At 36.2% G+C, this 22764-nt stretch overlaps 1 protein-coding gene across 3 annotated transcripts; it reads right to left on the bottom strand.

Moving 5' to 3' along the window:
* Window positions 1–1339: 1339 nt before the first annotated feature.
* LOC149841506 (GDT1-like protein 5) lies at window positions 1340–22052 on the bottom strand. Of its 3 annotated transcripts, XM_090003879.1 has the most exons (12): window positions 21598–22048; window positions 21382–21450; window positions 7586–7645; window positions 7447–7494; window positions 3167–3255; window positions 2957–2993; window positions 2796–2843; window positions 2297–2365; window positions 2160–2204; window positions 2005–2066; window positions 1840–1912; window positions 1340–1766 (listed from the first exon to the last, which is right to left on the bottom strand). In XM_090003879.1, exons 1-12 carry the CDS (start codon window positions 21616–21618, stop codon window positions 1692–1694), a joined length of 696 nt encoding a protein of 231 aa, XP_089860005.1. In that variant the 5' UTR covers window positions 21619–22048; the 3' UTR covers window positions 1340–1691. The 3 variants fall into 3 exon arrangements, with proteins under 3 accessions (XP_089860005.1, XP_089860006.1, XP_089860007.1); XM_090003880.1 differs by lacking the exon at window positions 21382–21450 and having other exon boundaries at window positions 21598–22051; XM_090003881.1 differs by lacking the exons at window positions 7447–7494; window positions 7586–7645 and having other exon boundaries at window positions 21598–22052.
* Between the last annotated feature and the right edge of the window lie 712 nt (window positions 22053–22764).

Here is a 22764-nt window from a genome sequence, read left to right as displayed (position 1 = left end):
AGTTGCAACAATGTCCGTCTTTCAAAACTTCAAGCACCTAATACTCGCACGAGGCATGTTCTGAAGACTTTGCAACTTGATCAGCTGAAACAAACGCCCCAATCATATTTTTCATGAGAAAATGGCTGCGGCATATATAAACCACCCCCCTGAGAAAAGGTTTCATAGGCGACCCTTCCCTGTCACAAATCATATGCGTATCATTTATCACTTGAAAATAATAATCCGTTCTTTTATTTTGAAAAGTCCTTTCCAAGAAGTGATTTTTTTTGGAGATGCATTTTTTATCAAAACATGAAACATTGAAACATTTAATATTTTATTGAAAGCTATCCAATGAATGGATACAACTCATTTAATTCTTTGGAAAATAGTAAAATTCCTCAGGAAAACGAATGTTCAGCGTATTAGGATAACTAAAACCGACCAACAGTGGGGGCTCTTTTAAAAAGCCATTGTTTTTTTGGTTTGCAGCATGTCAAATTTTTGCCATGTTTGAGATGGTCTGATTGGAATCCGCCAGTGAGGAATGAAGTAGTGCGTTATTTTTTCAGAATCTTCCAACGTCTCTCTCTCTCCATAGTTGCAACAATGTCCGTCTTTCAAAACTTCAAGCACCTAATACTCGCACGAGGCATGTTCTGAAGACTTTGCAACTTGATCAGCTGAAACAAACGCCCCAATCATATTTTTCATGAGAAAATGGCTGCGGCATATATAAACCACCCCCCTGAGAAAAGGTTTCATAGGCGACCCTTCCCTGTCACAAATTTTACAATATTTCTGTTGAAAAAGTCCCGTTTTCATTCCAAAAACTATATTATTTTACTGCCTGCAACAATGAAGTTGGACATTTTGCATCCAACATTGCTGCTCGTGATACAACTATTGAGTGTCTTTATTTGGATTCTGAAAACTGAAAAGTATCCTTTTTTGGTGCGATGAAGGGAATTTTCTGAACCTCCTTCCGTAAATGGGAATCAAATTCCTATAAACACTTTTCAGATATCTAACAAATTTTCCTACTCATGAACATGAGCTTTTTTTTTTTTTGAAAGGCAAGATGGGGTTAGAAAGATCCCCACCAGTTATTCAACTGTACCACTGGGTTTTGAACCTGCAACGTCCCACCACAAGGCTCCTACCAACCACGCAGAGCCCGTTGGTCTCATGAACATGAGCTCCATATCTGCATCGGTGATTATTTTTGCCATTCATACGGGGACTATTTCCTCACATACCAGAGCAGTTAGTTTGTATCATGTACATAAATTTAAAAACGAGAAATCCACATCTGACTTCATGCCACGCACTTGCAAGCACTACATTCCAATTTCCAACCAGGCTAGTAAACTTCATTATGGATATCAGAAACGTAACAACAGAATCAAAGGCTAAAAAAATCAAGACATGTTTGAGGTAGAAGAATAGTCATTTGGCAACAAGCTTTTTTAGCTATGCCTCCTAAAATCAACTATGTTAATTTTAGCACCTATGTCACAATAGCAACTTTTATGAAAGGGTGTGTATGCTGCTGCTTGTGCGTACAGGTTATGCAATAGCAGTAACAGATGGAAAACTACAGGTTGGAATCAGTCCGGAGCTTGAATAATAAAGCCATCCTCCATTTGAACTGCTCCAAATAATGGAAGGAGTTGAAGAGATCACGGTGACCACCAGATGGCTAGCTATCAAGAACCTTCTACCGGAGAAAGATATGATTGAAGCCCGAAGACAATAAAAAGAACTCCTCCGGAAAGAGCAACCTGCACGGTAGCAACCATAAGAATCAACAGGCATGAGAAAGGTTGATTTGGCAAAAACTTTAAAGCCACTCACCATCTTTTCTGATATCTGAGATGCTAAACTTTTCCCACCAAGAACAGCTGCGGTTGTACAGAGTGCTTGGCCACTGACGCAAATGCATAAATTCAAAACATGCATACCCGTTGGTGCCTGCAGCTAGTTAGAAAACAGAACAGGAAAGGGAAGGAATACACTTACATGATTCCTCCAAGAACCACACCAAAAGGGTTTTCATCAGAAGCCAATCCAATTGTAGCTAGCTAAAAAAGTATACCAATATTCAATCAGCATCCAGATGAGAAAAGACCAACTATGCCATTGAAAACAGACAAGTTCAGTCTCCCAGTGCTTACCTGGCTCTTGTCACCCCACTCACCAAAGAATGTAATGGAAAACGCCTGCAAAAAGGAAAATTAGGTTAGACCAAATTATTGTGAAATGCATGCATAAAGAATTCCTTATATACCATGGGACAATCATAGTTCATTACCTTCAAGAAAATTGGTGAAAATAGACGAACAAGAAGCCGTCTCTCTTGCTTCTTTAGATCGTCATCTGCCTGTCCAAAAACTCAAATTTATTTAATGCACAAAAAAGAAAAAAGGGCTTAGGTTACCAGAAAAATGCATTTTACAACATTATATGAACAGCAGAAATTTTATGTGACTACATCACCATCATGCATCATGTAACATGCTGTTAACAGATTGAATGATCTGAAATCTTATGAGTTCTATTCTCATATATCTATGCATATCACTAATGCATTCATTACCATGTTTGTTAGACTTGTCAAGGACCAACGCCACTAAAGTCCTAGTCAAACAATGGACACAGTAATTACATCGTCCAGGTTAAGCCAATGAAAAAAGATTATTTCTACCTAACAACAAGAAGATGACCTTTGTCCAGTCCAAAGAGGCAATCTGTTCAGTTTCTAAATTTTAAAAAGAATGACAAGATTGCAGCCATTTAGTTGGATTACTGACCTTAGAACCAAACTTTCCATTGACTTTATTGGCCTTTGTATCCGAATTCTGTAACATAGTAGTCATAAAAATTAGATATGACATAGGTTATCCTAAGAAGATTAGATATGACAAAAAGTTGTGTTTCATTAACTTGCACAAAGAAATGGAGATCTACTCACCAGTTTTGCCTCCACCTCAGCTAGCTCTTCAGACTCCCTGTAGCATAAGAAAAATAAACTAAATCACTAGTCAAATAAGATAAAAAAAGCTAGAAAGAATGGAAAAAAGTTATTAAATAAAATCCAATTGACAAGATGGAAAACAAAAAATCTTTTTTGAAAGCAGCAATCAAATTCTGAGGATAAAGCATGATGACAGAGGAAGTATACCCTTCATCAGTGAATCCTTCCCATAAAGACCAAAGTCCAAACCCCAAGAACAACAACGTAGTTATATGATGAGTCCACTTGCGAGAAATCTGTCTCAAAGTTAATATGAAAAATAGAATTTGATTAGACTAATTGAAGGAATGGGAAGTAATATCTAATAGAAGAAGCTAGATAGCAGTTCAACTTGCACACTCCCTTCCCACCCTGACCATACAACATGCTATATAGTTGTCAACTGAATCAGTCCTCCAGCACAATTCTGCTAGTCATTTCAGATAGATCTCCTACTTGAGTAAATAGTTCAAGTCTTTAACTGGAAACATATACTAGAAGCATGTAGCACATGCCATAATAGTTGTATGCAGTGTTATCAAAAACGCACCTTGAGGCACAAAAGGTGCACCTCGCCTTGAGGCGCGCCCTTTGTGCCTCAAGGCACAAGCCTGAGGCCCAAAAAAACAAAAAAAAAAAACTTTTTTTTTACAACAAGACTTCTGAGACATAATCAAAAAGACTTTTGTAGGTTAATCTCATATATTTTCCAGTTATTTCGGTTATGTAATAAGTTTCTTAGTATATTACTATATTTTAACTTTTGTTGGTTAATCTCGTATATTTTTCAGTTATTTCAGTCATGTAATTAGTTTCTTAATATATTTTAACTTTTGTTGGTTAATTTCATATATTTTTCAGTTATGTAATCAGTTTTTTAGTTACTTTTATATGTTAATCTCATATTTTTTAGAATAATCTCATATATTTGTAGGTTAATCTCATATATTTTTCAGTTATTTCAGTTATGTAATCAGTTTCTTAGTATATTTTAACTTTTGTTGGTTAATCTAATATATTTTCCAGTTATGTAATCAGTTTTTAGCAGAGTTGCCAGTTGAGGAAGCGGGAAAGCGAGGCACTTTCAAAAATGTAGGAAGCGGGGAAGCGTGGGACCACTTAGAAGAAAATTACGAATCGTCTCGGAAGCGAACCGGAAGCGACCTAGGAAGCGAACCGGAAGCAAGCGAGGGGGAAGTGAAAAAAATGGAGAAGCGTGGGGAAGCGCGCTTCCCCCACACGTTTCGGAAGCGCGATGTTTCGCGCTTCCGAAGCGCGTGTCGGGGAAGTGCGCTTCCCCATTACCCTAGGCGCTTCCGGTAACCCTGGTTTTTAGTTACTTTTATATGTTAATCTCATATTTTTTAGAATAATCTCATATATTTTAACTTTTGTAGGTTAATCTCATATATTTTCCAGTTATTTCAGTTATGTAATCAATTTCTTAGTATATTTTAACTTTTGTTGGTTAATCTCATATATTTTTCAGTTATGTAATCAGTTTTTTAGTTACTTTTATATGTTAATCTCATATTTTTTAGAATAATCTCATATATTTTAACTTTTGTTGGTTAATCTCACATATTTTCCAGTTATGTAAACGGTTTCTTAGTATATTTTTTCTTTTATTTGTTAATCTCATATATTTCCCAGTTATGTAATCATTTTTTTAGTTACTTGTATATGTTAATCTCATATTTTTTAGAATAATCTCATATATTTTAACTTTTGTAGGTTAATGTCAAATATTTTCCAGTTATTTCAGTTATGTAATAAGTTTCATAGTATATTTTAACTTTTTTTGGTTAATCTCATATATTTTCTAATTATATAATCAGTTTTTAGTTACTTTTATATGTTAATCTCATATTTTTTAGTACTTATTTGAGATTTTCTATTTCTTATTTGTTGTTATTTCATCAATAAAGCATTTCTTTATTTATTTGTATTTTTAGATATTTTTTTATAATTTTTTAAAAGTTTTCAAAAAAAATTGAGGCTTACACTTTACGCCTTGCCTCGATTTTTGGTGGAGCATCTCACTACGCCTCAACGCTTTTCACAACACTGGTTGTATGTAAAGCAGCAATGGACACTATCCCCTGACCATGGTATTTGCTATGAAGTATGAACTATTAATTTTTCCAGTGTTCAAACTTAATCCTAGCTATGCTGCCCACATAAATTTCTATGTTTATTTTTTCATTTTGGTTCACAAGAACACAACCAAAAGCTTGAATCTCCAGCATCACAGACCCAGAATCAGGAGTTTGTGCAAACAAATAACTAGCATATATTCCTAAGATAAATAAACAAAGGGAATGGAGAGATAGTGTAATATCACACCCCAATTAGAAACTACTATAATTGGCATATAATTGGGTACAATTAGGGTGTTATATTACAGATAAGATCAAGGAAACAGTCATGTTGAGACCCTTCAAGATATAAGAAAAGATGCATTCATTGCAATGTCGCATCTAGGAGACAAAAGATACTAAGCTTTGAAGCTTCCCAGATTTAGCACCCCACTGGGTTAATGCGGAATGAAATAGTTTCCTAGTTTTTTTCTTCAGTTCAATTTTGACTGTTTCCAGTTAAAAGATAATGCTTGAAGAATGGACTGATGCCATATGGAAATCCATAATTGTAACCCTCGCAATATGCCACATGAAGAAATTAAGCAATATGGACACCCAACCTAGTGGTTAATACCAGCAAACCAAATCATCTTAGAAGATGTTATTCCACTTCAATAGAGGCTTTAGAGCAGCTTCTATCTCCAACAAATAAATGAGAAAAAGACTGTTCATGAACCAGACATAATTTAATGATCATTAATGCAGAATAGGACAACACTACCAGCACACAGACAAGACTGGTTAAAATAATTAGCACACAAAGTCATTATTTTTCAAACCAAAAAGTTCCATGTAAGGAACCAGCTGAAACCTAACCATAGAATTGTGCCCATTGCTCATCTTCCAACAGCTTATGATAAGTAATGAAAGTTGTATCCTATGTCACATAGGCGTGGGTGCAGATGTGGCACTTTAAAAAAACTTGGGTGAGGAGGTACAGGGAGTATATATATATATATATATATACCCTAGGGAAATGAAAACCTCCCCAATGGAAAACCCTCCCAAATCTCCCCAATGGACATTTTATTGGATTTTTGTTGTTTTTTTCAAAATTCTGACCGTACAGATGTGATCTATATGCTTGTTTTTATAGGAATCAGTTCTTGGAGCATTGGATTCCGATGCATGGATAGGTTTTTATAAGTTTCAAAATCAACGGCGTACAATTTTCATAAATTTTTGAGGCTCCAAATACCATTTTTCTATCCAAAATTCATGATCCAAGTGTCGATTTATAGTAAATCAATCATGCTGAACACATCTGTATGGTCAAAATTTTGAAAAAAAAATCCATTTTGAAGGTTTGGGAGGGTTTCCATCAGGGCGGTTTTCATCCCCCCCCCCCCCACACACACACACACGTGTATGTGTGTGCATTCATGTATTTATATATATAATATAGATAAAACTGGAATCGGTTAGGGTTAACTGAATCTACTTTTGGACATAAATGGACCTCTGCGGTTGACTTCACCTGACACAAAGGAAGTCGTGTCCAAGTGTCGGGTGCAGTGCCCTGTTAGAAGAGTCCGTGTTACATAGGTTGTATCACATCCTACTACTCACTCAAAGCCAGAGATCTTTTTCATATTCCCATGCAAGAAAGGATAGCAGTAGCAGTGATAACAATAACAACAATAATAGCAGTAGCTGTTGCTGCAGCAGCAGTATTAGCAACTACAGGAAAAAAAAAAGGGCCACCATGACAATATAGCTTCACAGAAAAGATAACGTCCAAAATTACTGCACAGGAAATGTTGGTTTGGGGTTATAAGATATAGAAGATTTACATAAAGTCCCAATAACGTCGAGGCTGGATATTACATATGGAACTTGGAATGTTGGAAAGCATAGCTCAAAGTGGGTCCAGCAAAAAGGTTGACTGGGTGGAGTTAAATGACATGGTAGTCTGTGACAAATGTTAGGATCTCCACAGCACAGTGTGTTGTATATATATATATATATATATATATATATATATATATATATATATATATATATATATATATATATATATGTTTTCAGCTTCTTAAAAAGATATCTTTCATTTTCATTACAAAAATTCTTGCATATAGTTTGATCACTGGCCATATTAAGCTCTGGTAGACGAAGGATAGGATTTTCTGCAAGTCAGTAAAGAGAATGAACCATTGAGTAACATTGATTAATCAATTAATTTCTTGGAAGAAGATATTACGAAAGTTAGTACAACATTTTCTGAAAACTATATGTGACCCAACATTAAATGATATGGAACAATAAGTGAATTATAGTGCTTTTGCAAATCCATGTCCAGTCAATTACCAGATTTGGCACTGCCCAGCCAACAAGAACAGAAAGAGATGTCATTACCTGCAATTTAGCATTTCAATCAGCAACCTAACATCTTCCTCCTTTCTAGTTAATCAAACAGGCAACACCAACTGAAAGCAAGCATACTTACAACTAGAGCTGAAAGACAACCTGATAACACAATCCCCCTTGGATGACGCATTGCTAGGATCTAAGTAGCATTAATAAATTCAAACATAAGAAAAATAGATTCAACAAATATAACAAATGAACATGGAAAGCTTGCATTTTGCAATCATAACAATTGAAGCTTTCATGCAAAAACAACAAAGAAAGAAGACATGGCATTGTTAAGATTAATGTAATATAAGTATATATATTGTTCAATAGACTTATGATAAGAGCACATATGTATACGTATATATAAATATATTGTTTAAAATATATATATATATATATATTGTTTAATAGACGTATATGCAAAAACTACTATGATAAGAGATCAGAGCTAAATCATAAGTCTACTACGAGACAATTGAAAGCAAATATGTAGAAATGCATAAAGATCTACATATAGAAATAACATACATAATGATCTCTAATCATGAACTCATATACGTCATACAACAAATATGAAATTTCTAAAAAATATCAAAGCGTAAAAGAGAAACCACTCGGAGTTGCAAGAGTGCACAGGTTCTCGAATCAATAAATCACCAATGGACAAAAAACACATAAATCCACTAAGGACTAAAAAGAAAAAGTAAGATTTAACAATGCTTAAGAGGAAGCATAAGCACAATAATCCACTAAGAGAAACACATTTAATATTTTAAAGTACACATTTGAGTATAAGCCATGCTTAATACTCATAAAAATTACTTGAGGCAAATATGTAGAAATTCATAAAGATCTACATATAGAAATAACATACATAATGATCTATAATCATGAACCCATATACGTCATACAACAAATATGAACAACAACTACGCCTTCATCCCAAAACAATTGGGGTCGGCGATATGAACCAAAAAAGAAAATCATTCTGGGTTTTCCACATGAATCATTCTCCTCCAATCATTTATATCCAATGTCATGTCCTCGGTGAGGTTCAAAGCATTCATATCCTTTCTGTTAAAATGTAATCTGTAATATATATATATATATATATATATATATATATTATTTAATATTATTATATTTTATTATATTTTCTTTTATTATTTTATTTTTTTATTTTTCTTTATTTTCTTTTTTAGCATCTAGTTCAATAGAAACTAGATATTTGATCCAGTCAAGTTCCTGTTGGAACTTGACTGTGCAAATAGCTGTTGGACTGTAGTCCAACAGCTATAATAAATGTTGTTGGACTACAGTCCAACAGCTATAATAATAAATGTTGTTGGACTGTAGTCCAACAGCTATATTAAGAGACGTTGGAATCCAACGTCTCTTTTGGAGAGTTCAAAATGAGCTCTCCTCTCTCCCACTTTTTTGTATATATAGGGGTGAACCCCTTCAATGTATATTACTATGCTTCTTAAGCATTTTGTTCATGAATAAAGTATTATTTATTTTTCAAGTGTTCTTCCTTTTATACCTTTTCAAGGGTCATGCTTGTAGTGTCTCCAATAGACACTTGTTTGTGAGTTATTTGTGCATTTGTTGAAGACCACCATTTCATTACATGGTATCAGAGCTACGAAATCCTTAGATCTTGAAGTGCTTTCGCCTCGATTTCCGTGCCACATTTACAAAAGGTGTTTCATCACCTTGTTCTTGGCTCAAGAAGATTTGTTTGAAGAAAGGCGAACTTGTGCTACAAAAAAAAAATTGGTTTTGTATCCTCTCTTATTCTTTTGTCTACTCTTTTTCTTTTCTTTTTATTTTTCTCTCTCTCTCCTCCTATTTATTCCTCTCTTACTCTTGTAAAAGATGGATGACAATGATAAGATCACCATCATTCCTATGAAGCTAAATGATACTAACTATGTAATGTGGGCTTCGATTATGAAGCACCACATTTGGGGAAAAGGTTTATGGGGTATAGTGGATGGTTCCGATTTGGAACCTAAACTATCTCTTACCAAGAAAGAGGGTGATAAAGAGGTTCCTCTAACGGAAGAAGAGAAGAGTAAGGCGTTAGCCACTTATGAAAAGAAATGGAAAGAATGGAGGATAGGGCATGCAAAAATTATGTCATGGCTCATTAATAGCATAGACATTAAAAAATGCTCTAGTCTAGCTAAGTTTGAGCATGCCGATAAGGCTTGGGAATACCTCAAAAACATGTATTCCCTTAAAGATATTGCACATGTATGCAATTTACAAGATAAAGTTCGGACAATGACTCAAAAAGATAAAACTATTCGAGAATATTATAATGAGTTGTCCGAACTTTGGGAAGAGTTGGCTCTTCTTGAGCCCAAATGGCATTGTGCCGAAGACATCGAGCTTCGCCAAAAGCAACTCGATATGGAACATTTCTATCAATTTGTGAATGGTCTAAGGCCGGAGTTTGAATCCACCAAATCGGCCCTTTTACATCGTGGAAAAATTCCTTCTATTGTTGATACTATAGAAGAGCTCACTATGGAGGAAAATAGACTTAGAAAAAGTACTCCAAAAGTTGATGATGACTCTGTTTTAGCTGTATCTAGACCGGGGAATCATACTCGTACTTACAAGCCGCCTCATTTTGGAAGGCAAAACGGCGACTTTGATAAAAGAAAAGTTATTTGTCATCATTGTCATAAACCGGGGCACTATAGGCCTCAATGTCCAAAGTTAAAAAGAAGAGAAGAAAAAAGAGTTGCATCTGTTGAATCTGAGTCAAAAGATCAAGATGCACCTGTGTCTATGGCTCAACTAATGGAAATCCTTCAACCTCTTCTCAAAGGGGTATCCTCCTCAACCGAAGCCTCAATTGGAGCGGCAGTTGCATCTTTCTCCGGTCCAGGTAACTTTCCTTGGCTTTTAGATTCTGGTGCTTCTTTTCATATGACCCCAAATGTTAATAGTCTATCCGAATGTCTTAAAAATAACTCAAGTGTGTCAAAGGTTTTTACAGCCGATGGCATATCTCTCGAAGTAAAAGGAATAGGATGTTTTGAAAATCTTCAAAAATCCAAAAGATTTTTTATCCCAGAAGTTAGATATATCCCTAAACTTAATTTGAATCTCTTATCTGTCTCGCAAATATCTGATTATGGATGTAATATCTCCTTCTCTTCTCATGGTTGTTGGGTACAGGATCGCCAGTCAGGGAAGCTGATTGGGGAAGGCCATAGAGAAGGAGGACTTTATTACATGGACTTTTTGGAATTACCCAAGAATGCATTTTGTTATAATATTCAGAAATTAGAATTGGATTTATGGCACAAAAGGCTTGGCCATCCTCATATGTCTAAAATTCAATATTTTCCAAGTTTGGAAAAATTTTGTAATTCTGAAAATTTTTCTTGTAAAGACTGCATTCTTGGCAAAATGAAAAGGTTACCATTTCTTAGTAGAACTTTTGTTTCCTCACGACCACTTGAGTTAATACATTCGGATGTTTGGGGCCCCGCACCAGTAATTTCCAAAGGTGGTTATACATATTATGTCATTTTTGTTGATGACTTTTCTAGATATACTTGGATTTATTTTCTTAAACATAAATCTGATGTCTTTGCTAACTTCCAAATATTTCATAAAATGGTTAAAAATAAGTTTCAAAATGATATTTCTATTTTTCGCACTGATTCAGGGGGAGAATTTATGTCCAACGAATTCAAAGACTATCTCAATTTACATGGTATTACACATCAAAAATCATGTCCACACACTCCACAACAGAATGGCCTAGCCGAACGCAAACATCGGCACATTATGGAAACTACTAGGACATTGCTAATTGCAAATCAAGTTCCAAAAAGTTTTTGGGCTGAAGCGGTCCTAACTGCCACCTACCTCATTAATAGGATGCCATCTTCCTCATTAAAGAATACAACTCCAATAGAAAAACTTGTTAACTTAACTCCAGATTATTCTAGATTAAGAGTCTTTGGATGCAAATGTTTTGTTTTCACCAACAGAAATGACAAACTCTCTCCTCGTGCAATCCCATGTGCCTTTTTAGGATATGCTGATAATCAAAAAGGCTAAAGGTGTTTCGATTTTCAAAATGACAAATTATATGTGTCAAGAAATGTATCTTTTTTGGAAAAGAAAGCTTCTTTGAATTTGAAAAATCCAAGGATGTCACTGAATACTCGTTTTTAATTGATCCAATTTCAAAATCCAATGAATGTGATGTTGGATGTGACCTTGACAATGATCAAAGTCCTATTGCTGTTGAAAATGATGATAATGAAGAGCAAATCCATAGGGATGTTAGTCTACAATATTCAAGACGTAGAGAGCAAAATCTTCCATGTGCATTACAAAAATACTCTGAAGTCTCACCTAGAAGAACGTCTAGAATCTCTAAACCTCCAGAAAAATTTATGTCTTATGAATCTTTTTCACCCACGTATAGGGCCGCCATTACATTAATACAATCATATGTTGAACCATCATCCTATTCTCAAGCAAAAAATCATATAGAATGGATAGAAGCCATGAAAATAGAATTGGATGCACTAGAAAAGGCCAATACTTGGACGATACAAGATATTCCTCCGGGTAAGAAACCTATAGGTTGTAGGTGGGTATACAAAGTCAAAACCAAAAGTGATGGGACCCTGGAAAGATATAAGGCTCGTTTAGTAGCAAAAGGATATGCCCAAGAGTATGGCATCGATTATGAAGAAACATTTGCTCCTGTGGCCCGTATGACCACTGTTAGAACTTTAATAGCCTTGGCCTCCATTAGAACATGACCTATCTTTCAATTAGATGTCAAAAATGCTTTCCTGAATGGGAATCTCGTTGAAGAAGTATACATGGAAGCCCCACCTGGTATTAGTATCCCTAAGGGTAAAGCTCTTCGTCTAGAAAAAGCTCTTTATGGTCTTAAACAGGCTCCAAAAGCCTGGTATGACCGATTTAGTCATGTTATGCTTGATATTGGTTTTCAACCTTGTTTAACTGACACTGCTTTGTTTGTTAAGAAATCTGATGCAGGCATCATTATTCTTCTTCTCTATGTGGACGATATGATCATCACCGGAGGCGACAAACAGGGAGTTGCAAATATCAAATCTCTTCTTAAAACTCACTTTGAAATGACTGACTTAGGTTTATTAAGATATTTTTTAGGCATTGAAGTTGTTTATTCCCCTCGGGGGTATTTGATATCTCAATCTAAATTTGCTCTTGATATCGTTTCCAGGTCTGGAATTACAGATGATAAGAAAGTAGACACTCCAGAAGTTGTCAATGTTAAAATGAAAATTGATGATGGAGAACTTCTTGATGATCCTACTCCTTATAGACAACTTGTTGGAGCTCTTTCTTATCTTTCCATTACTAGGCCAGATATAACTCATGCAGTTCATACAGTCAGTCAGTTTCAGCATGCTCCCACCTCCGTGCACATGGGAGCGATTTTGCGTATTATTAGATACTTAAAATCCTCTCTTTCACGAGGACTCTTCTTGTCTGCTTCATCTTCATTAAATTTAATTGCATATACTGATGCTGACTGGGGAGGTGATCCCAATAATAGACACTCAACTACTGGTTTTTGTGTGTTCCTAGGTGAAACCTTAATTTCGTGGAGGTGCAAGAAGCAGCAGAAAGTCTCTCTTTCCTCCACCGAAGTTGAATACAGAGCCATGGCAACTACCACTATAGAGGTTGTTTGGCTCAAACGATTGCTAGCGGATATGGGAGCTAAAGCAACGCAAGCTTCAAAGATGTGCTGTGACAACAAAAGTGCGATCTACATTGCAAGCAACCGGATATTCCATGAGCGCACTAAACACATTGAGATGAACTTTCACTATGTCAGAGAGGAATACTTACATGGAACCATTGATCTGCCATATGTTACATCAGAATATCAATTAGCAGACTTTTTCACCAAGCCTCTCGCTGCTCCCAGATTTCACTTCCTCTTACACAAACTTTCGCTCATTGTACCGTAAGTTTGAGGGGGAGTGTTAAAATGTAATCTGTAATATATATATATATATATATTATTTAATATTATTATATTTTCTTTTATTATTTTATTTTTTTATTTTTCTTTATTTTCTTTTTTAGCATCTAGTTCAATAGAAACTAGTTGGAACTTGACTGTGCAAATAGCTGTTGGACTGTAGTCCAACAGCTATAATAAATGTTGTTGGACTACAGTCCAACAGCTATAATAATAAATGTTGTTGGACGGTAGTCCAACAGCTATATTAAGAGACGTTGGAATCCAACGTCTCTTTTGGAGAGCTCAAAATGAGCTCTCCTCTCTCCCACTTTTTTGTATATATAGGGGTGAACCCCTTCAATGTATATTACTATGCTTCTTAAGCATTTTGTTCATGAATAAAGTATTATTTATTTTTCAAGTGTTCTTCCTTTTATACCCTTTCAAGGGTCATGCTTGTAGTGTCTCCAATAGACACTTGTTTGTGAGTTATTTGTGCATTTGTTGAAGACCACCATTTTATTACACCTTCCTATCATCTTCATCCAAGTCTTCTTAGGCCTACCTTGACCTCTTTTAACTAATATATTTTTCCATTTCTCCATCCTTCTAACTGGAGCATCATTAGGCTTTCGCCGAATATGTCCAAACCACCGTAAGCGATTCTCTCTCGTCTTATTTTCAATGGATGCAACACCTACCTTCTTACGTATCTCCTCGTTTCGAATCTTATCGTTTATTGTATTTTCACACATCCATCTAAACATACGCATCTCAACTACACTCATTTTTTGAATATGATGTCTCTTGGCAGCCCAACATCCTGTACCATATAGTAAAGTGGGCCTAATTGTCGTCCTATAAAACTTTCCCTTCAACCGCAATGGCATTCTATGATCGCACAACACTCCAGTTGCACTTTTCCATTTCATCCACCCAACCTTTATCCTATGATTTACATCTCCATCAATTTCTCCATACTTTTGAATGATAGATCCCAAATATTTGAAACAGTCATCCACCGGTATTTCTTGCTCACCAAGCTTCACTACACTCCCATCACTACTTCGTTGCTTACTAAACCGACATTCCATATATTTTGTCTTACTCTTACTCCACTTAAAACCTCTTGCTTCCAATGTCTGTCTCCATAATTCTAACTTAGCATTAACCCCAGCTCTAGACTCATCAATCAAAACAATATCATCAGCAAACAACATACACCATAGCACATTTTCTTGAATTGATCTCGTAAGCTCATCCATCACTATAGCAAATAGGAAAAGGCTTAATGCAGATCCTTGATGTAACCCAACCGTTATAGGAAACTTGGTTGTCACCCCTCCACAAGTGCGTTCATTGGTTACTACTCCTTCGTACATATCTTTAATTATACTAATGTATTTGAGAGAAACACCTTTCTTCTTCATTGTCTACCAGAGAACATCCCTAGGTGCTCTATCGTATGCCTTCTCCAAATCAATAAAAACCATATGCAAATATTTGTTTCTCTCTCTATATCTCTCGATAAGTTGTCTAAAAAGATGTATAGCTTCCATAGTTGATCTTCCAGACATAAAACCAAATTGATTCTCCGATATCATGACAACCTTCCTCAACCTATACTCAATCACCTTCTCTCAAAGTTTCATAGTATGTCTCATGAGTTTTATACCACGATAGTTTGTGCAATCTTGTATATCACCCTTATTCTTATATAGAGGCATCAAAGTACTCTTCCTTCACTCATTAGGCATCTTATTTGTCTGCCAAATCTTGTTAAAAAGATTTGTCAACCATTCTAAACCTTTCTCACCCAAGCATTTCCAAGCCTCGATAGGTATACCATTTGGGCCAACTGCCCTTCTTGATTTCATTTCCTTCAAAGCCTCTGCAGTTTCTTTCTTTTTAATCTTGCGCATGAAGTCACGATTCATCTCATGAAAAGGAATGGATAAGTCTCCAAGATCCTGAGCATGACTTTCATTAAAAAGCTTATCAAAATAATCTTTCTATCTCTCCTTAATCTCCTCATCTTTGACTAAAACCCTTTGCATTTCATCTTTGATACATCTAACCATATCCAGATCCCTCGATTTCCTATCTCTCATCTTTGCAAGCCTATAAATATTCTTCTCGCCCTCTTTGGTATCCAACTTGTCATAAACCTCCTTATATACTTTATCTCTCGCGTTTCGAACTACTTTTTTAGCTTCCTTCTTTGCTATCATATACTTCTCCAAATTCTCATTATCACGACTCTTACTTAGATTTCTATAACACTCTCTTTTAACCTTAATAGATAATTTGACATCCTCATTCCACCATGATGTATCCTTACCTAGCGATACACCACCTTTATACTCACCCAATATCTCCTTAGCCACCTTTCTAATGCCACCTGCTATCTTATTTCATATTGATTCTGAATCCTCTTCGAGACACCAATCAACTTCCGTAACTACCTGCTCTACAAACATTCCTTGTTTATCTCCTTTCAGTGCCCACCACTTAATTTTACGATCTATCCTATGTCTATCCCTTTTGCGGCATTTTCTAATTCTAAGATCTAAAATTAAGACTCTATGTTGTGTAGCTACATTTTCTCCCGGTATAACCTTACAATCGATGCAACAACCGCTATCTCTCTTTCTAAGTAGAAAAAAATCTATCTGACTCGTATTAACCCCACTTTTAAATGTTACTAGGTGAGACTCCTTCTTCCTAAACCAAGTGTTTGCTAAGATCATATCATAGGACAAACCAAAATCTAAAATCCTTTCTCCACTTTCGTTTCTTTCTCCTATACCATAGCCTCCATGGATACTCTCAAATCCATCCCTACTAATGCCTACATGTCCATTAAGGTCACCGCCGATGAAAAGCTTTTCTCCATAAGATATCCCTTGTACTACTCCATCTAAATCTTTCCAAAATTGACGCTTAATGGAATCATCTAAACCTACTTGAAGTGCATAAACACTAATAATATTAATAATATTTGTACTTAATACTAATTTAATAAGTAAAATCCTATCACCCTTCCTACGGACCTCAACTACATTATCTATAAACTCACGACTCATAACAATCCTTACTCCATTCCTATTCCTATTTATTCCTGTATACCAAATCTTATATCCCCAAGGTTCTATCACTTTTGCTTTCTCACCTACCCATTTGGTCTCTTGTAGACATAAAATATCCATCTTTCTCCTACACATAACATCTACTAACTCTACCAACTTACCAGTTAAAGACCCTATGTTCCAAGTGGCTAACCTAATTTTATGGTCTTGGACTAACTTCTTTACCCCCACCAGTCCAACAAAGTGAGGGAACCCTTGCCTATTTGACACCACACCCGGGCGCCGGTGTGACGCGTCGCTTCTGGGCGACGACTTAGCAACCCTTGCCCATTTATCACTGGCTCCGGGCCTATAGAGTACAACGTGTCGCTCAGTAGGGAACGTCCCAACGAAATTCTCATATTGGTTCATATTCATAGGGTATGACTAAGTTTTTATGTTGGCTGTCACTGGCCTACCGCAACCCTCCTCCTTTATCCGGGCTTGGGACCGGCAGTATATAACTAAACAGTTATACACAGGCGGAGTAAAAGAGAAACCACTAGGAGTTGCAAGAGTGCACAAGTTCCCGAATCAATAAATCACCAATGAACAAGAAACACATAAATCCACTAAGGACTAAAAAGAAAAAGTAAGATTTAACAATGCTCAAGAGGAAGCATAAGCACAATAATCCACTAAGAGAAACACATTTAATATTTTAAAGTACGCATTCGAATATAAGCCATGCTTAATACTCATAAAAATTACTTGAGGCATATACTATGTAAGGAAACAAGGTCCTCCAAAATATATACACCGAAACAACAAGAGTGGATACTCAAAGAGTTCCACCAAAGCACCAAAGGAATACATAAGCCACAAAATCGGCTTACACACAAACACCCACTAAAGGGGCATGAACACAAGGAATAAAATATTATTTTATTGATCAATTTATGCAAGAAGGCATATACCAAGGGATTTCACAAGTCATTAATTTTGAAAATAATCTTACTTAATAAGTTGTATAATGATAGAGCCGTATCACTCAAACGTACATGAAATAACATATTCACTCACACGTACATGAAATAATACATTCATATGATGATAGAAAAAACCTCTAAGAGAGCATAATATCTTGGTTTCATAATAAAAAAATAACTGAATGAAACATCACAATATATTAACAATCCCAGGGTAGTCAATGTATACACATACATTAAGGAACATTCAAACATGAAATTTAATATTTTACAAAACATGAACATATATAAGATTTTAAGAAATCACATATCTTTGCAAAAATATAGTTTTTCACTATATATTCATAATTCAAAAACATGTATTTCATATATCAAAAGATAACAATCTCTACGTATTCTAATTTCAAAAGAAAACATGTAATATTAACATAACCCACTTAGAAAAACCACCTACCATACATATAAAGGTAGAAAGACAAAGATACATACCGGAATGCAAAATCCTTGAGTCTATACCATTCATAAATATGAATCTTTTCTAAGACCATGATGCCAAGGCTCTGATATTATGTCATGAAACGACACAGATCTCAACACACTCCACAATGTTCTCCAAGAACATAAAACATTTTGATAAAAACATGAGAGCTAAAAGGTTACATGAAAAAGTGAATGAACAATTTTGTTCATAATAGACAAAGAAAAATTACATTGAATGACTCTAGTCATAATGGATACTAGAGATACAAAAAAAAAAAATACATAAGTTCCTCACTATATAACTTTCAAAACACACATAAAATACCTAATACTACTCATCACTCTCTCACTTTACAAGGCACACACCCATACCCTTTTATAGAGAAAAGTGGAGGAGAGAAGAAGAGAAGTAGAATAGATAGAAGAAGTCCTCTCTCATTAAATAATAAGAGAGAGCTCCCAAGCTAGTCAAACTAGCTTTGACTTGACTCCCATATACATATATATATATATATATTACATTAATCTTAAAAGGCATTTTTACCTTAACTCATTTAGTCAAGATGAGATTTAGAATTCGGACCCTTAATGTGCCTTCCCTCTTGGATTGGCATTATCACTTTACATAACAGAAATAGAAATGGCCAATTATCATTGAAGTGAAAAGAAGCCAAAACAAAGAGCCAGAATAACAGTCTCCATCTGTTAGTATGTATTTTCACACAACCATTGCATAGGTACATATTATTATATTATGGCCTGCATTTATATAATGAAATGAAGCATTTTCTCAATCTTTTCACGACCAAATGAAGGAAATGAACATTCGCTCCATCAGTTTCTCATGTGAACTGGTGCATAAGCTAGGCATCCATCAGTACTTCCACCAGAGAGCATCCATGCTCAGTTCAGAAATTCAGATACATTGCCATAAGAAAATGAAACCATGTAACTACAAACAATAATGGCATTGCATTATTACCAGAAAAGAAATCAAAGAAAACAACTGGTCATAAATGATAAAACAAAAAAGCCCACAATGCAGCAGTCAACACTATCTCAAGATTGAGCATATAAATCAAGACCTATCAAGTGTGTGAAAATAGAGCAGCGGCACTCTGCCTACTGCCATCAAAATGCATGTGATGCTTTAGATTGGTATGAATTATGGAAGGAACAAGATGAAATCGATTCTTGAATTTCAAATGGCAGAATTGATAATAGACTTCTATGTATCTCACTTATGAAACAGAATCCAAGGATGGTGGCGCTGGTTCTGCTATCACGCAAAAGCATTGGAGGAGCTAGATAAAGACCATGTTCCCAGAAAGGCCAGAACAGACACAAGCTTCATCAAATTCACTAAGAAAAGATAGCTCGAAATTGCCTGGACTGCAGTATACAAATTTGTCACTACATGTTGTTCCCTGAAGAAAGCCACAGATTGGTGCACTAGCAAGTGCTCAGCATGGAACACAGGCTCAAGTCCTGAGGGCAGCCACTTCTTGTATAATTGCAGAAGGTTGGGAGTCTTGGGACCAAGCCCAGCAAGCCCCTCCCCAGCAACACCAAGTATTGGATCACACTCTGTATGGCACTTTATATGGTTTATTGGTATGTAATCATCCATTTGTCAGGATATATCTTGCATAAATTTCATGATAAAGAACTAGAGAAGTATGAACGATACAAGGAATTCTGGAATTGTTACAACTAGGAAACATAAAAAGGATCAGAAAAGTCAATAAGCACAAAGACTGGAGAAAATAGGCAGCCATCTTAGAGGCATATTTTATAGTGCAATCCAGTCACATAAAGTAACCAGAAATAAATTAAATTGTATAAAACATAGAAAATGTAATACAGAAGAAGCAATTGAAAATTTAAAAATAACTCATGTAAATGTAATACACAACTAACATTCCAATAATATGTCGAACTTAACTACAGAAGACGGCATTAACAACAATCAAACTTTTCTATACAGGTAATAAGAACCTAGCCAAGTTAAACAAAAACTCAATTTTGACTTTTTCATGTTCATAGAATCAGGTGTCAATGTGATTCTTCTGTGGAACTGCATAACCTGACTCTAGATGATGAGATCTCTTGAAATAGGGATTGATGTTCTAATGTTCAGGCGTCTGGTGAGCATAACGTTACAAATACAAAGATCTGGCTTTTCCTTCATTAAAATAAGAAAAGAAAATTATGCAACTGTGTTTTAACAACAGAGAAATCAGACAAAACCCCTAAATTTTAATCATTGAAATGTTCCTTTCCGTAAGCTCTATCATTATTATATCATATATAAATAAAATTACATCATATCCCACAAGGCTTTTCACACCTGGTTAGGTGGGTCAGCTTAAGGTGTTCAAGTTGAAGGACATCAAGAGTTCAATACCTGGGGTGTTCATCCCTTGCTGCAAGGCTGCAGCCAACAGGAAACTATCCCTGGTGGGAAAGGGGGAGTACTGGTGGACTTTTACACTGCAGGCACAAAACAGGGCCACGATCAAGTGGAACCTTTTGGCCCGTAACAGGACGTATGAACCAAAAAAATGATTTATCCTCATGATATAAAAAAAAACTTACAGCATGGGACCTCTTTCTGTACTGCAGCTGCAGATTCATCGATACCCACTACATGCTCAAATTAAATTTTAAATATGAACAGCTCTATTGGGAAAACAATTGTTGTTCCAACAAATATTTCCTTGCATTTTAATATTCACTACCTATATACGTCTCAGTTAATCACAATAAACCAATTGAAAACACTTTTGATCTGTACGGTTATTAAAATAAATTATCATATTACCCCATTATAATGGTCTCTTTAGGTTCATGAAAAAACATTGTATGCATTTTCTATTTACAATATGATTTTTCAGATAAAGCCTTCTCTGACTAAAGTTTCTATTATAAACCCAATTTAGCTATTTTTTTGTGATATTATTCTCTAAAGCTTTCTAGCTCCGCCCAAAATCCAATATCTCAATAGTTGGCTTTTCTAATTGTTCATGCAAATTGAAATCAAGATCTTTTACAAGCCCATCAACCAAACAAGCAATAGCTTGCCCACAAACTTTTTTGTAATGAATTACATCTTACTTGCAAAGAAGGCTCGTTTTAAGGAATCCAAAATCCATTACTAAGTTCTCCAGAGGTTCTAAAGCAATACCGTTCATTTTAAGCAGACAGCATCTTGCCCAAGATCAAAGCTACTCATACACATAAATCACAGACAGCAAACACCAAAAAAGAAGATAACCAAAAAACCCCAAATTCATCATTCCTTTCAACCGCAACGCCATCCAACGATAGGATCGCTTACCGCGGCTGCGAAGAACGTCTTGTCGCCGATCTCCGAAAGCACGGTCATGACGAGAGACTTAGAGAAACCCTGATTTATAACACGAGAAGAAGAGATAAACTAAAAACACAATGACCCATCTCCAAAAACTCTCCCACAGAATAAGAAAACCAAAATTCCCAATAACCAATGATCCCAACCCAACGAAGAACAAACGCAAGGATCGCCAAGACTCACCTCGACGATAGAGAAACCCATTGTTTCCGGTCGCGGCGAAGAAGAAACACGAGATAGCGTTTGGATTTCCCGCAGAATCAGTAGACCTATATCAAGATTTAGGCTGATTTTAATAGAAGGGGTGTCGAGGAAAGCTCTCCTTCCTCTTCCTCTTCCTCTTCCTCTTCCTCTTCCTCTTCCTCTATGTAGACAGAAAGCTGGGCGGAGCTTCCCCTGGTGGACGGACTGCTCCACCTCTCCGGACCAGTAGACTGTGGACGGTGAGTCTATTCGGGTCGAGCTCTGTCGTCTTCGGTCCGCACCAGATGCAACCAACCAAATTTTGCGGCTGCAGAAAACCAAGTGATGTGTCTCGTGTGCTCCCACTATTCAAACAAAGAAAAACCTTTCAATTTTTCCCATATAACTTTCACGGTTGAACTCTTATGGATCCCACGTTGTGGAACTGTAACCTATTCCTATATTATATAAAGTATTCAAGAATACGGTGTCAAATGGTCCTCGATCTTTTCTTTTTTTGATTTTTAATAGGAGAAACCGCTCCAGGCGCAGAGACCTACTGGCTAAGCCTGCCATACTTTTGGTCTCTGTCCATGTCATAAAACTCCGAGGGCTTATCCATCGATCTCAGGGAGTTGGCAAGCTTCAACTTACACGGGAGGGTAACGCCTATGGGATTTGAACCTAGACCGTCTATCAAACGGTCAAACCCTTGGGTCTGGTCCTCCATATTTCACTCATTTACAATAGCAGGATTTAGGAGGGATGACAGTGCACAGGAGGAAAACGGGGCCCCACCCTGCTTTGCTCCTTTTGGACCGTGGATGGAGGATATGAAACGAGGAGGGATGAAGGTTAAAATCAAAACCGGTGCGGGGATGGACTTATGCTTTCCCCCACCCCCGATCCCCGTTAATAAAATAACTAAAATATTTTTTGGGATGACAGTGGATCGGGGAGAAATGGAGCTCCGCCCCGTTTGAACCAGGGATGGAGGACATGAAACGGGTATGAAGGTGGGGATGGAGGTTAAAATCAAAACCCGTGCGGGGATGGACTTATGCTTTCCCCCCACCCCCGATCCCCATTAATAAAATAACTAAAATGTCTTTTGGGATGACAGTGGATCGGGGAGAAATGGAGCTCCGCCCCGTTTGAACCAGGGAT

The sequence above is a fragment of the Nuphar pumila genome, chromosome 4 (genome assembly GCF_984573655.1).
Source record: "Nuphar pumila chromosome 4, dmNupPumi1.hap1.1, whole genome shotgun sequence".
NCBI lineage: Eukaryota > Viridiplantae > Streptophyta > Magnoliopsida > Nymphaeales > Nymphaeaceae > Nuphar > Nuphar pumila.
This window is presented reverse-complemented; position numbering and strand designations above follow the sequence as displayed.

Excerpts from the sequence above, each read along its gene's own strand:
- LOC149841506 (XM_090003879.1), bottom strand. The coding sequence starts at position 21,618 with ATGGGTTTCTCTATCGTCGAG. Across the intron at positions 2,994-3,166 it reads GAAGGATTCACTGATGAAGG|GGAGTCTGAAGAGCTAGCTG; the intron begins GTATACTTCCTC and ends CTTATGCTACAG. Across the intron at positions 2,366-2,795 it reads ATGGAAAGTTTGGTTCTAAG|GCAGATGACGATCTAAAGAA; the intron begins GTCAGTAATCCA and ends GTTTTTGGACAG.